The 16,254-nt window shown below is 26.6% G+C and overlaps 6 protein-coding genes across 6 annotated transcripts; 3 read left to right on the forward strand and 3 right to left on the reverse strand.

Moving 5' to 3' along the window:
* Positions 1-3,606: 3,606 nt before the first annotated feature.
* On the forward strand, positions 3,607-4,167 carry EIN_521650 (hypothetical protein; the record flags this gene model as incomplete). Its single annotated transcript, XM_004258461.1, has 1 exon — positions 3,607-4,167. One exon carries the CDS (start codon positions 3,607-3,609, stop codon positions 4,165-4,167), a length of 561 nt encoding a protein of 186 aa, XP_004258509.1.
* A 1,053-nt stretch (positions 4,168-5,220) lies between these two features.
* Positions 5,221-6,866, forward strand: EIN_521660 (hypothetical protein; the record flags this gene model as incomplete). The annotated part of the gene is made up of 3 exons (XM_004258462.1): positions 5,221-5,678; positions 5,748-6,502; positions 6,616-6,866. 3 exons carry the CDS (start codon positions 5,221-5,223, stop codon positions 6,864-6,866), a joined length of 1,464 nt encoding a protein of 487 aa, XP_004258510.1.
* A 2,053-nt stretch (positions 6,867-8,919) lies between these two features.
* EIN_521670 (hypothetical protein) lies at positions 8,920-9,234 on the forward strand (the record flags this gene model as incomplete). Its single annotated transcript, XM_004258463.1, has 1 exon — positions 8,920-9,234. One exon carries the CDS (start codon positions 8,920-8,922, stop codon positions 9,232-9,234), a length of 315 nt encoding a protein of 104 aa, XP_004258511.1.
* A 772-nt stretch (positions 9,235-10,006) lies between these two features.
* EIN_521680 (hypothetical protein) lies at positions 10,007-11,587 on the reverse strand (the record flags this gene model as incomplete). Its single annotated transcript, XM_004258464.1, has 1 exon — positions 10,007-11,587. The coding sequence occupies one exon, from the start codon at positions 11,585-11,587 to the stop codon at positions 10,007-10,009; it is 1,581 nt and encodes a 526-aa protein (XP_004258512.1).
* Positions 11,588-13,455: 1,868 nt separating this feature from the next.
* EIN_521690 (serine/threonine protein kinase, putative) lies at positions 13,456-14,676 on the reverse strand (the record flags this gene model as incomplete). Its single annotated transcript, XM_004258465.1, has 1 exon — positions 13,456-14,676. One exon carries the CDS (start codon positions 14,674-14,676, stop codon positions 13,456-13,458), a length of 1,221 nt encoding a protein of 406 aa, XP_004258513.1.
* A 36-nt stretch (positions 14,677-14,712) lies between these two features.
* On the reverse strand, positions 14,713-16,245 carry EIN_521700 (tyrosine kinase, putative; the record flags this gene model as incomplete). Its single annotated transcript, XM_004258466.1, has 1 exon — positions 14,713-16,245. A coding segment is annotated over one exon (1,533 nt), but the record flags the coding sequence as incomplete, so codon positions are not given.
* Between the last annotated feature and the right edge of the window lie 9 nt (positions 16,246-16,254).

A 16,254-nucleotide genomic window follows, 5' to 3' on the forward strand; every position in this document is an offset into this window, starting at 1 on the left:
ATTATAAGTCTTTTTATCATCAACATCCAAATGATCTTCAACTTTTTGGAGATTTTTTGTTATTTCTTTGTAGGTTCTGGACTCGTTGGCCATAACACATCTTTTTGTATTGGATTTTCATGAGTTATTAACGATGTGATTGTTTGTTTTTTATGTGAATTTTTTGTTTCTATTGTATTTGGTTGTTTTTGTTTAACAAAATGTATCGGAAAAGTGTTTATAGTATTTTTTGGTGAATGATTGACAAATGAATTACTAGTTGTTTTTATTTCTGTCTCGTCATTGTAAACAACTGTATTATTATCAGGAGGCTTTCCTTTGTTTGAACAAAGTTTAGGAATTGTTGTAAAACTCCGAGGTAAAGATAATTGTAAGTGTTTAGACATTGTGTTTATATTTTGTTATTTTTTGTTTTTGTATGTGTTACAAGTTATACTAACTCATATACAACTCAACACCACGATGCAACTTTTTAAATGATTAAATATTAATTATTAAATATTATAATGTTAAAATTATTTTTAATTATGTGTCAACACATTAAAAAGTTAAGTTGCTCAAAAAATCATTCGTATTAGATTATTTGTTTTTTATCATGTTATGTTTAACTCTTATTTTATAATTATTAATGTAATGTATTAGAACTTGTAAAGATGCTAATGAGATGTAGCAGTATCATGTTTTAAATTGTTGAACTGAACAATTTAAAGACGTGTTTTATTCAAAAAATAAAGTCCATTTTTTAATTAATACATTTTTGTTTTTTAATTTAATATTTTTTGTTAAACTACTTTTTGGTTCAAAATTTTTAGTTCTTTCAATTTTTATATTGTTGTATACACGTTTTCAGTTAATCATATTATAGACAATGTTGATGTAATTGGTTTCAAAAGTGCGATTTCGGTAAATCTATCTTATACGGCTCCCATTTATTTTTTCCTAATTGTTGTCTTATATAAAAAGAAAAAAAATCAATTTGATAAAACCCTTTTCACATTATTTTAAACAATGATTAAGTCTTTTTTCAGGAAAAAAAATCAGTTAAAATTCAGTTAAATAACTGCGAAGCACTAATACAGATTTCTATAAAATGATATTTGTAATTAAATAACTAAAATAAATTAGATGTTATTAAAACAAATCATTTTGTTGATAAAAAACAAAAGTGTGGTAATACTTTTTAATTTTTTAAAATTTATAAAATGAAATAACAAGCAAAAAATTTGTAAATTATTTTTAAAAACAAAATTGTTCAAAAAATAAAATTATTTTATGGGCTAACAAAATAGATTACTAAAAAAACAATAAAAATAAATAGAGTATTGTTTAACCTTTAATACTTAAACAAAAGTCACATTATTTATAGTCTCAAATAAATATCTAAAATTATAATTATATATATATATATATATACACATTTTTAATTTTTTTTATTAATTTTTATATTAATAATTTAATTGATACAAACAAAATTTCAAGAATAATAGTATCTTTAAGGGCAAACTCTGTTGATGATACTTGGACCACATTCATTATAACCATCTTCTGACACACAAGCTGATTCAAAAGTTGACAAACTTGCAAATATGGCGCCTCCTTTCCAAGCAGCAATATCTCTATTTTCTTGTGCAATAACATCAATATTCATAGAATTGGGTGCAAATTTTGTCATTTTTAAGATTAGTTCCTTTTTTTAAAGAAGAAAAAATGCAATTATAAGATAAATTTTTTTAAACATAAAAAAATATTTTTGCATGTAAAATATCAAAATTTCCCGAACCCTGATAGCACTGCCACTATTGATTTAAAATTCTATAAATAAAATTATATTTTCAAACAATTTATAAAGTGAGTTTTGATAATTGATTATATCAAAAATCGTCAAAACACAACAAATACACCAAATAATATATATAATAGATTAATAAATTGAACACATTTCTATTGAGAATTGATATTGTATAAAATATTAATATAAACATATATTTCTTGTGTGTATATGTTTTGAAAAATAAATAAAACCGTTTATAACAAAACAATAATTTTACAAATTTGTTTATTTATCAATTGTTGTTTTATCGATATCCAAAACCTCTCGTTTTGAATTTGCGCAAATACATAAATTGTCGTCGCATAAAGTATTAATTATCAGTATGTTATTTGCTATCAATTTTTATTGTTTGAAATATCATGAATTGATTTTTAATAAATTGTATTTTTTGTAAAAAAGATTAAAAATTGTTAGATTAATTTGTTTTGTGATTTTGATAAAAAATCGACTTTTTCGATAATTTAAATGTTTATCAAATGTTTTCATTTAAACCAAAGTTAGTCTTGTGGTAAATCAAAAAATAGAAATAGATTATTTTTTTGTAAAAATCAGCACCAAGAATCATCTTTCAAAAAATCCATATATAGCATTTTTAAAGAAAATCATGTGTTTCAAAATATACCTTTTTGATCTTAGGCAAAAAAATCTAAATTGAAAGAAATAGTGTTAAAGATATTTACCATCTTCAGAAAAATTAACAATCCTCATGAATCCCTTAAGGAGTGAAAGGGGGTGTGAAAAAAAGGTACACTTGCGGGTTAGTGTTTTTGATTTTTTATTTCTGCAAAAAAATGAAAAATATTTAATAAAAAGTTCATTTTATTTGATAAATTTTAAGACGTTTTTTGTTATTTCGACCTCAAAGAACAGTTTTTAATACAATAATGTCGTGAGTTTTTTTCAAAAGCAAATCCAGTTATTAATTTACATTAACAACAATTCACAAATTTCAATAACAAACATCAGCATCTTAAAAAAGTCAAAAATATTCTTGTAAACCTTGTTTTTTGAATCAAATCGAGGAAAAAGAAAAAAATAAACTATACAAAAAAATATAATCATATTATCATTTTTCTATTAAATAACCAAAAGCGGTTTTTTCCTGAAGCGGTTTTCCACCGCTTTATTTTTTTTAAAAAAAGTTTTAATTATTGTATCATATTATTGTTATCTAATGAAGTTATATGTCCAAAACTTATTATTGTTATAATTCAAAAATAAAAAAAGTCAGATGTTTATTTATATTCAAAATTAAATAATGTTGTTTATATTGATTTAATATTTATCAAACAAATTAACTTAAAACACAAGATATACAAATTTTTAACATGACTATTTTTTTAATGTAGAATGTGTTTGAAATTGTGTGTTTTTATATAAAATAACAATGAAAATTGATTTTTTAATTTTTGTTATTAAATCAATATAAACTTTATAATACAAACAAAAATGAAATTTGATTAAATATGATGTTTGGATCAATAATTTTTTAAAAACAAACAAAAAGTTAAGAGTTTGTTAGCATATAATTTGAATTGTATAATTAAACTTTACAAAAAAGTTTTAATGCTATAATACGCCCAATTTACAATATGTCTTTATATCAAATGCCATTTTTAATACAAAGTCTTTTCTAATTATAAAATGAAGGTGGGGTTATATTTAATGTTAATAACTTGACTGATGAAAAATAGAGTTTTCATTATCACATGTTATTGTATTTTAAGGCTTTGCGTCGCCATTTAAACTTGTAATGATGATCACTAATCCATCAAATGATTTCCATCGTTCTAATCACATTTGTGGCCCAAGCCGAATATTTCATGATAACCAACAATGAATACATGAACGTTTATCTTCTTGATAAGTGTTATTATTCTGGCGGCAACACTTACACCAAATATGTCAAAGAAGGAAACAAAGCAAAGGTGTATGGCTCTGTGACTTGCGGTAATTGGGTTGATCAAGATCCAATTGAACTTGATAGCGATCAATCATTTGTTGAAAATCTTCCAGAATATGCAGCTGTGTCTTATGCATATATTGATGCCAAAGATTGCAAAATCAAAGAAAGTGATGCCAGACCAATAGAAACACTTATTAAAATTGGGTGTGTTAAGACTTCAGAAACAACTTCAACCAAAACAGAAATTAAAGATGGCAAGTTCATCAAAAACGACTTTGACACCTCTGCCATCTGTGGTGGACTGCCTTCAAAAATAATAAACAAAGAACTGGGAAAATGCTTTACTGATGAAGAAGGATTATTTAATATTATAAAAGACTCAACGATGACTCTCTCAATGTGCTTTGCACTGGTTATTGCTTTTTTCTAAATCAATTTCAGTTTAATTGTTATATGATATTGAATGTGTCAATCTGAAATTATACTTTCTGTACTTAAATTGTTTTTAATTCATAACAATAAATTATTTATATACATAAGAATATATTAACTTATCCCATATTATTAATTTGGGGTATTGTTTATAACTACATACATCTATTTATAACAAGTTTTATATGAAATGTAGTTAAATAATAAATTAAATGTTCATGTTATATAATGTTTTGTTGTTAACTATTTTATTACTGTGAATATAACAACATCATATGTCATTTAACCATTTATTATTTGTCAATAGAAATTATTAACAATTAAATTTTAAATTCAAAGGTTTTATATTGTAAACCAATTGAATGTTTAAAATAATTACTAATTATTATATTAGTCAAGAATGTTATTTAATCATCAATCTGTAAGTTAAAAACTATTTTTATACATATATTAATAACTATTGTTATTGTTGTTTATTTTTTTCAGTTAATTCTGCTTGTAAATTTCAAATTAAATATTTATTATATTTATTGTTATTCATCTAAAGACTTAAAATAACTATTCTGTTATTAATTATTTGTTGTAAATGTAACAAAAGTATATCATAAGTTTGTAATAAGTATTATTTAGATTAAACAAGATTTATAAAAATATTTTATCATTTTATCATTTAATTATTACAAAATAAAGTAACCAGATATATGTGTAGTTATTAAAGTATAAACAAACTCATAATAACTGCACACTTTTTTCAATTTTTGTTTATTAATTTAATAACAATGGTTCAATTTATCTATTGTTGAATCATTACTATTTATTAATTTATAATGTGAACTAAATTACCATTAATGTCAACTTTTTCAGATACAAACAAATCAATTGCATTGCAGAAGTCAATAGAAGAGTTCATACAACAAATGGGACACATATTTGAAGGTAATTGTATATTTCCCACGACATCACTTGAATTAGTCAAATGGACTTTGTAAACAACAACACCTCAAAAAGATACTTTTTCCACCAAACAATCAACTCACTTATAATGCTCAAAATGCCAATAGAGAAAATATTCAAAGTGTTCTCGGATGGTTCTTTTGACACACAAAAGAAGTATTTCATTGAAACTGTTGTTCGGAACAGAGACTTGGTCTTTGACCCAGAAGGATCGATTGATCCAAAGTTTTCCAAAGAGACTTTCCAAATGGTTTCGGTACCACCAGACATTGCCTTTGAGTCGATTTTCTTCCAAATATTTTCCAAAGAATTACTCGTCCAATTTTTAGTTGTGTTTTCACAGACTTACACGTATGACTACTTTTTATCCAAACTCGAGTCGAAATATAATTTGTTCAACGTGTCAACTGATGTTTCAAATCACGAGAAAAAGCGACTCAAAGAAGTAGCCGAACTTTATTTTGAATTCTATGGGACTCTGATGCCACTGGATATCAGACAGAAGTTCGACGATTTCATCAAAAGAGCAACAGAACTGAAAAACAGAGTCGTCCAGTTTGTTAATCAAACAACACTTTTTGAATAACTTCATGTGTCTGCAAAATCAAAACAGCAATTACAAAGCGCCAAAAGAAGTACACCACGAAGTCGCACACCACGGCATTCTAACAGCTTGGAACGACAAGACGACTCCATAAAAAAGCAAGAGTCTGTAGTCGACATCGAGAACAGAGAGAAGTCAAGTCTCTCTAAAAATAGGACACAGAGTTTACTGCAAATAACAAACACAAAAGTCTCATTGGCCGACAAGAAAGTGCTTGTGACAACACCAAAGGGGTTTCTGAGTGTTGATGAAATTGTCAAAAAAGTCACCACAAAAATTGGTATCAATTCACTCTTAAAAGAGGTGGTGGACTACAACGAGAAGACGCAGAAGCTATTGAGTAATATAGAAATATCTTTAAGACTGTTAGCAGAGCAGTTGTATGTCACCGATTTGTATTTGATCAAAAAGGTGTCAATAGGCGACTTTTTGAGTGAAAGTGCACTTTCGAAAAAGTACTCACAAGACTTGAACAGTATCATTTCTGTATTTGGAAAAACAGTTGGCGTTGCTACAAACAAAACTGAGATATTTGAATTTTTCATTAGTGTGGCGTGTGAGTGTTTGGAGATCTCAGAGTACAACTTTGGGTATCTCATTTATTGCGAATTCACTTCATTGAGCATCAAAATGGAATATGCAGAAGCATTTGAACACTTGGGAAAAGCAATAAAAGAAAAGTACAACAAACTCAACAACATCTTTTCTATTTCAAAAAAGAACACTTACTTCGAGCACTTCGACAAAGTCACTACAAACAAATTCCCAATCACCTGTTTGTGTTTTACTATAATAAGTTATCAACAAAGTATAACTTAATTATTATAAAATTATATTATATTATAATATATTTTATATATATTTTATTTTAATCGATATAACATGAAGCTTATATGACTGTAGCGGTTGTTGCAAGCAATGTCACAAAAATGAAAGACTTCAGTGGTGAAGATTATAACCACAATTTTGTAAGTCGAATGAATATCCCAGGTAACGTAATGGTTGCGTTATACAACGTTTTGAAAAGTACTATTAAATACCCATTTCATAAATTAATACAAAAGTACTTGGCGATGTGTCTCAATGAATTTGAGTCTGTACAACTCTGGTCACAATTATTAATTTTTAATTGTTTTTAAATTTAACTATAATTGAATAGTTGTTAACTTTAAAAAACTAAACTAGGTAACCAGATCAACACAATAACATATTTTAATAAAAGTAATTAAAAGCTCAAAAAAACTATTTCGCTTGATGTTTTTTCCTTTATTTTTTAAATCGTGAAATTAGTACAGTTAAAAAATTAGTGTGATTTTATTATATTTATTTGATGATGTTTTATTAATTATTAATTAATTGTTGTATCAGAACTATACATAATTTTGTTTATTAAAATTTATTATAATTGGAATCAATTATTAAAGCATTTAAACTAATTTTGATATCGTTTTACAATGTTATTATTTAATAATATAATAATTAAACAGAGTGACATATTTATATTTAGATTTAAAATGAACCTAATCATTAGGTTCATTTCATTTCTATCTATTTTAAGATGAAGTGGATATTTATTTAAAAATCGCTGTAATTTCAATGTAAATAAAATGCAAATAACTACAAATAACACAAGGATTATAAATATACAACACAAAGTTAAATCAACTTAATTTGATGAAAAATAAAAAATGCAAATTGAATTGGTTATTGAAAAAGGCAATTTTTGTGGATAATTATGGGAAATTTAACATAAATATGATCAAAAAGGTGTTAACATAAGAAAAATAAATAATATAAAAAGAACAAACTTTCAAAACCACAACAATGTCTCAACACACAAAAAAACTTAACAGCACTACCAGTACCAAAAACACACTTGCAAAAAGAAATTCAACTGATTCTAAAATTCTTTACATCCACTCATGTGTCAATTATTTGGTTTCTCAATGTGGTTACACCTTTGTTTTTCTCAATGAAAAGAGAAAAGCAAAAAAGATGTATAGCATATTTGATATATCTTTAATTATAAATGATAAAAAAGATGTGGAATTTGATGCATCTCGAAGTTATACAATAACAGACAAACATCTGGTGTTTGATGCCAATGGTAAGCCACAAGAGTGTTCAAAAGGATGTAATATTAATCGGGATAAACAACTAATAATACTTTTACATTATTTTAACAACAAATTGATGAATATATTTGTTAAAGATAAATTCAAAGTCAACTCCACTAAAAAATCTGAAAATAATTTATCAAGTGAAAAACTGGACAAATTACCCCATTATGATAAATTAAATAATGATTATATTTTGGAAAAAAGAAAAATTGTTGAAAATTTGGATGGATTTATCGGTCATTCTATTGTTGAATCTGGTTTTTACAATTTTCAAAAGACACACAACATGAATGGCAAACCGATTGCTCTTGTAAGTGGTAACATTAACAATGATGAAATAACTAAGAAATTTTGTGTTGTAAATAATATTAGTTTTGTGGATTATTATCAAACTCTTACCGAACAAATAAACAACAAATCAGACACAACAATTATTGAAGATAAAGTTGTTTGTGTGGAAGAACAAACAACACCAACAGAAAGCCACAATAAATCAATCAACGAGTCAAATGAAAATGATATGATTGAAAAGACAAAAGAAATTGAAATGACTTGTAATGAAACAGACGAATATTCTAATCCAACTTTTGTATGTGAAAACCCGCCTATATGCTCAATACCAACTTCATACGTTGACAATAGATACCTTTCTTTACCAGTGTATCCTGTTATTTGTAGTCCAATGTATATCATACCTCAACAACAAACGCAATTAAATGAAAGTTGTGAAGGTCAACAAATGGAGTTTGAAAATATCAATAATGAAGGATTTATAAATGATGTTTAAACAACTTTTTTTTGGTTAATAATATTATTATTTTTGTTATTTACTAAATAATTGTGCTACAATTTATTGTTTAACTGGAATTGCACCAATAAATTAATATAATAAATTTCGTCATTTTATAAAATGATAATAAATAACTCAAAGATAACTTTTTCATTGTGTTTTGTCAAAATCCTTCAAAAACATTATAATAACTTTTTTCATGAAGATACCATAAGTATAATATTTTAATAATATATTTTACTATCAATTTTTTATAAAAAGAACTATTATCTACTAGAATCAATGGGTTTGATTGATGGGTATCATATGATGGTTATATCGCAATACTTTTCTACATTTGTTGACTTCATTAGTTTGGAATTTGTCTGCAAGAAGTTTAATACCAATATGTTAAAATTTCACCATAACCTGATTCCGTTAACAACGAAAACAATAAAATTCTTTTCGAAAATAGAAACACTCAACATTTGGTCCAAAAACAACGAAACTTTTAGTAATATGAATTTTAGAGTAATTCCGAGCAATCATCAAGATAATATCGACTTTTTTGCGTTAAGATATGGTGTCCAATTAATTACGACTTGTTTCAAACGATAAAGAAGCCAAATATTATTTTTAAAGACTTGATTTACACAAAGAAAGATTAAATATAATATGGCAACACAATCCCAAAATTTATCACTAAATTAAGCAGAAAGTGCTTCTGTGACTCAGAAATTACTTCAATTGACTTGCCAAATTCAATCACATTAGTGGGTGAAAGGTGTTTTACCAATTGTTTATTAAAAGCATTGACTTATAATGGTATTTTATTAAGTTATTAATAAATTTTTTGATGAACAAATTTTTATATTTTTAAACAAATGTCAGATATTTTGTAAGTTGTTCATTATTTAAAAGCGAGTTATGATATTTTAATTTTTTTTTGATCATTTGTTTTAAAAATTGTTTTATTAAAAGTAAGTATGTGCGTATTCTAACACATTTACACGTTAGAATGTTACAATCTTTATAAAACAAAATTACATATTAATAAAACAATTTAATACTTTTTGGATTATTTGATATTATTATAAAACACTTTTGTTTTTATTGGCACAAATTACAAAATAATGAGACATTTTAATTGTTTTGAAACACAATTGAATATAGGTGCAATTTTTATTTGTTTTGAGACAAATTCAATTTATTATGAGACTTGTTACATAGAAAACGAACCAATTGTATATAAAATTTATTAAACAAAAGCATGTTTGACCATTAATATATAGTTTTTATTAAATAAATTATATAAATTAACAAATACAAAAAAATTACATCTTTTTTTTAAAAATAACAATAAAAAAGTCTTTTTGATTCTAGAAAAACTTCACAATAATAAGTATAATGCCAAAAGAGTTGTTACGATAATAAATGATTCGCCATTGTTGGAATTAATTGAATCATCCTTGTCTAATTCGCAAGTGTTGTTCCAAACGGGATAAACAAATTTGTCATTGTCTGTGTTATTTGGATCTCTGACTTGACAAACAGTGCATTTTTTATCCGAATCATAAACTTGACAAACTCTATCTTTAGATGCATCAACACACTTTTTATCATCAAACACATAACCAACTTTACATGTAATACACACGTGATTAACATCAGCTTCTGCACATCCCTCTTCTTTTTCAACAATGCAACTGCTTGCGTTATTATAACACATTCCTTCACATTCTTTTGAGCATCCTTCACACCTAAAATCTGCTGTTAGGAAGAATCCTTCAATACAACCCAAACATTTTCCATTATTTGTACTTTTACAGGCCGACTTAGAAGCACATTTACTTTCATCTGAGTCGACAGTTTCACAGTTATTCGAACACATTTTACATGCACTTGAATCCAAATTTGAACACAAATTCTTTTCGCATGAAATACATTTGTTTTTATCTACACTCAAGAAATAATTTGATTCACATTCTTGGCATACATTTACATCATTTGGTTTACCGATCATACAATGTTCAACTCTGTTAGTATCGCATTTATTTGTTGTTCCTTCCATGTAACTTGAGCCCATTGAACATTTGTCACATGTATCATCTTTGCTGCATTTATCACAATTTGTAATACATTTGCTGCATTTTCCTGAATTGTACCAATATCCAATTTTACATTGTTCACACATTGTCTGATTTGATCCACATAATTCACAGTTTTCCATACATTTCTCACAATCTGTCATTAATTTGCCATAACCGTCTTTGCATTTTTCACATTCTTCTTTTTTATCATTTAAGTATTCACAATATGGCATATGATGGCATTCTCCTTCCAAACTTAAATATTCTGTGCCACATGTATCACATTCACTCTGTGATATATAAATTAAACAATTGTCCATGCCTCCACGTACACAAGTACCATTGTCGGGATAATATCCATGAATGCAGTGTTTACATGAAGTGGAATTAAAATATGTTTCACAATTGGGTAATTGAACACACTTTCCTTGTTCAAGATAAAACCCAACATTACATTCTGAACATTTTGCACAATTTTCGTCTGCCTCTAAACAGCCTTTATTTTCCCTTGAGCAGTCGAAACATTTTTGAGTCTTTTTCATAACAGTAAAATCGTTGTAACAACTGTCACAATAATAATGAAATGAAGAGGCATCAGGATTATTATTATTAATGTAAAATTTTCTACATATTTCAACACCCATAATACATGTATTATCCGCAAAATTAAATTTATAACCATCTGCACATTTAGGGTTAGTTATCGTTGAATCAAAACTATAATGAAGATCCAATTTATGGTCACAATATCCGTCTTTATCGAGTATATAATTATCAACACATTTAGAACAAGTATTGTTTTCAATTTCATGATTGACACAATAATCAAGAGAATTTCTTGAAACGAAATAAGCAAATAATAAACTTAATGTGATGATCATTTACAAAGAAGTCGTTATTGTATTATATTTGATTATTTTCCTTTTTATTTTGATTAAAAATAAGAAAATGAAGTTGTTATTTTGATATTATTTAAGTGACTCTTTTTATATTTATTTTACAATTTATGGGTAAAATCTTTTGGCATGTTCAGAATTTTTTGGATTAATGTAACAATTTTCTTTTTTGATTCAATTATATACAAACAAAAAACCAAGATTTAAATATAATATTAATGAATGGAAAATATTAAAAAATGAAACAAATACTCATGTCGTACGAGAATTTAATTGAATATTATTTTAAAAAAGTCAGACAAAACTTTAAGTTATCTTATTTTTGGACAACAATTTAAACTTTTTTGTTCTTTTCTTCTTATAAATATAGAATTATTTTTATTAAACGTTTAATTAATTGTGGTTTATAAAATATAAGGAAAAATAATTGTTTTAATAGATTTAAATAATGTATCGTTTTAACCTTAGGATTGCGGATGAATAACAAAACTAAAACAAAATACCAAAAATCTCAGAATGGCACCCTTGTCATTTTTTACATTTCCTTAATTCGAAAAAATAAAAAAAACAAAAATCATATCATTAAATTAATAATGTCAACGCACCATTTAAAATATATACAAGTTTGAATTGCATATCAGAACAATACAAATCAATTTTTGATATCGTAAAGTCTCAATTTCTGAGAATTTGTTAACAATATATCACACTTGAATTTTTAAGTTTTTTTTGTTTTTTTTCATATTTTTTAAATTGTCTAAAAATAAATGTTATTTTAATTACTCTACCGACATTGTAAGGTTAAAAAAACTTTTGTTTAGTTGGTTGGTAAAAGAATGGCTCAACAATAGATACGGCACTAAAATTACGATGAGTACCAAGATTTCGACTTACTATTTAAATACTCGGGCCAGTCTAACAGCGTTGTCTGTTCCCCAAACGTTGTCTTTCTGTCGAAAAACAATTGATTTTTATTTTAAAAAAAACGGGTATTAGGTAAAGATGAAAAAAAAACAAGAAAAATATTGAAACAAGGATTTTAGTGTTTTAAAAAAATTCCCGAAATATACCATTTATAATGGTCTAAAAATCGGCAGACAACTTTACAGACCAGACAACGTTTAGCGAATGACTCTAAATGAATAATAATGAACAAGTTTCCTCATTTGTTTTGTAAAATTGGTTTAAATATAACTTTTCATATTTAGTTTTTACAATGATATAGGAATTATTAACCACAAGTCAAACCGTGGTCCTTGTCGAACCTTAGTATTACATCTTTAGAATTTAAATTGTAAGTAGCATTATGTCGAAGGTAAATATTACTCATATTAATTTGTTTCAGATGGCAAATATGATGTAATAAAAACTGATGGATTGATGCATCAAGACGCTGACTATGGTTATAGCTCTAAAAGCAACAGTAGCTGATACTGGAAATGAATTTATAGTAACTTAATCACCACTCCTTTAGTTTTTTCTATGCTAATTTCAATGTTTTGGCAAAAAAACATAATGACATTAACATAAAACATATTTACAAAAATGAAAAGAAAAATATTCGAGAAAAAGAATACAAACATAATAATGGCAAACACATAAAAAGTTTTAAACTATAAATACCAAAATGAAATAAAAAATTAGTCGCTGTAAAATAATCATGTAACTTTTACTGCTCAAATAACAAACCCTCATAGATTGTCCATTTTTTAAAAAACAACATTTAATGAAACTTAAATGTTTTGAATAAACCAACTTTAATATATTTATATTTAAATAATTTATTAATATTACTTATTAATCAATCTTACTCATGTTTTTTAAAGGTTAAAACAAAATATAACAAATCAACTTTAATAAGTTATGTTTGTAGTTAACAGTTCCAATTTTTGTGAAACAGATTCAATTGACAATCTTTCAGATGGGGTTTGACACCAACAGTTTTGGATTATATCAGAACATTCTTTAAATATATTTTCATTGAATTGTAATCTTTTTCCACTTATTACAAACTCTGCTATTGCCCATGGGTATTTAAACTGTTCACGAGCGTAGGCTTCTTTCCATTCAAACACTTCATACATAGTCATTGCAAATGAATATATATCAGCTGGTTTCTTGTATTTTTCTTGTCTTAATATTTCTGGTGCCATATATACTGGAGTACCTATACCTTTAGTGAAAGTCATGTTAGTCATCAACATATTCACATTTCTTGCACTTCCAAAGTCAGTCAATTTTGCATTCACTTTTTCATTTACATCAAGTGATAACACAAGAATGTTGTCTGGTTTAATGTCTCTGTGTAATATCCCGTTCTCATGCAAATATGAAATACCTTTAGCTGCATCAAGTAACATTTTGACTCGTAACTTAGTTTCAATTTCTTCTTTTGTTTTATGTTTAATTAAGTCTTGTAAACTCCCAAATTGTGCAAATTCAGTCACCATACACATCTTGTGTGGTACAAAAACGGCACCATAGAAATGGACAATGTAATCACACCTGAATTTGTCTAACATGGCTACTTCACTTTCAAACTCATCAATGGAATGTTGGTTATCTGTGGTGAATTTCATCTTTTTAATAGCCACCATGTTTCCTCTGAAAATACCTTTATAAACTATTCCAAAACTTCCTTCTCCAATTTTTTTCTCTTCATTCAATTCTTCAGGATCAAGGCGTGTTGAAATTTGTGTGGTTGCTTTTACATTAATTGGTATTTCGGATGTAACACCTTTCCTTATATCTACAGAAACCAACACTATTTTGTCATTAATGTGACATGAGTAATTTGGGCGCATATATATTTCGAATTCGACTGCTGTACCTTTCTTTATAACAACAATTGGTGGTTCGACTCGTATTTTGTATTTTTCATTTGTTGTTTTATATGAAAATTGCACTTTCAAAGTGTTTTTACCAACATTCCCAACACATATTAATTCACGACTTTCAACACCTACAGGAACCTCTTTTTGTGTGTCATTTTCATTTTCAAATACTATTTCGGTTTTATTTAACATGATGTTTTTGTTTGTTGTATTCAAAAAAGCAACATTGGACTTATTCATGTTGAACGTGCTTATTTCATTTCTTGTTTGTTGATGTTATGTGTGCTTTAAATAACTTTTTATTAAACATGTAAATATCAAGAAAACGCCAACAATGATTGCAATGGTAAATACTATTATAATGAGAATAACCCACCACACGGCTTTCTTTACACAGAATGTGCCATTTTCACTTGGAGTGTACCAAAAAGTGCATTTGGAACACTTGGAATTCGAAACAGCTTTACAATTATTTATTGAAGAGTAATTCTTACATTTTGAATCGACTAATATCTTATCTGATGTACAAGTTAAACACATATCAAATGAATAACACGTTTTACAATTACTGTCACACTTTTGACATTGATTTGAATCAACTAAGTAATATCCATCTTTACATTTTTCGCATCCATTTTCAGTGATTTCCACATCACAACTTTCATATAAAAGTGAACGAGGTAAACAACTTCCCGAAGTCGTTTTAAAGTTTGTTGAATTACATTTAAGACATTTTGTTGGTGCTGAAAAACAAGTTGAACACGAAGTGTCACACTCATAACAGTCTAAACCATTTTTATAGTACCCTTCCAAACATTCACTACATCCTCCACTTGTAACAAATTTATTGCATTTTCCAATTAAATTTTCATTTGATTTACATTGGTGTCCAGAGAGAAACTTGTTCACAGAACATGTCAAACAATAAGTTAAAGAATAACACGTTTGACACAACGAAGTGTCACATTTCGAACATGTTTTATTTGACTCGAGATAATATCCTTCCACACATCTTATACACCCGAAGTGATTAAATATTTCACAGTTAAGTGCATAACTAAGATTATTATATATAACACAGCTATTATTAGAATCCAAATAATATTCACTTTCACATTCCAAACATTTTGAATTTATTGAATGTTTGCAATTTGATATTGTCGATGAACACAAATTGTTTTCTTCATTTGTTTCGTTGTTGTTACATGTTGTGGAAATACACAAATTTTCATTTGCATTGATATAATAACTTTCTTCACATTGTATAATTTTTTGTCTGTCGCACAAATAAACTTGATTATATTTTTGTGAGCAAATGTAGCATTGATTGTCGTCAATATACAAATTGTTGTTGCACGAAATCATTTCTTTGTTGTTTGTCATTCCATTTTCAATTTTGTTGCAATACCCATTAACTAATATATAATTCGTGGCACATACAATACATTCGTTTTTACTTGTTCCATCGCAATGAATACAACCTGAAGAACATATGTCACACTTTCCAAAAATAACACCAGATCCACATTTTCTACACAATACACCATCTGTAATTAAACAATTCTCTTGTTTAAGTACACAACTTCCATTGTTTAAAATGTAATCTTTTGCACATTTTAAACAATTATTATCATACCCATATAAACAATTAATAGATATTTCACAAAATCCACTTGTATTGAGTAAGTAATTTTTAGCACATGCTAAACATCGCCCATTGTAATCATATGCAACACAGTTGTTTATATGACACATGTTATCAGGAAGCAATCTACTGTTTTCACAAAACAAACACTTTGTCATAGTAGAACTAATAGC

The sequence above is a fragment of the Entamoeba invadens genome (assembly GCF_000330505.1).
Source record: "Entamoeba invadens IP1 unplaced genomic scaffold scaff_1105074725903, whole genome shotgun sequence".
Lineage (NCBI taxonomy): Eukaryota > Evosea > Mastigamoebida > Endamoebidae > Entamoeba > Entamoeba invadens.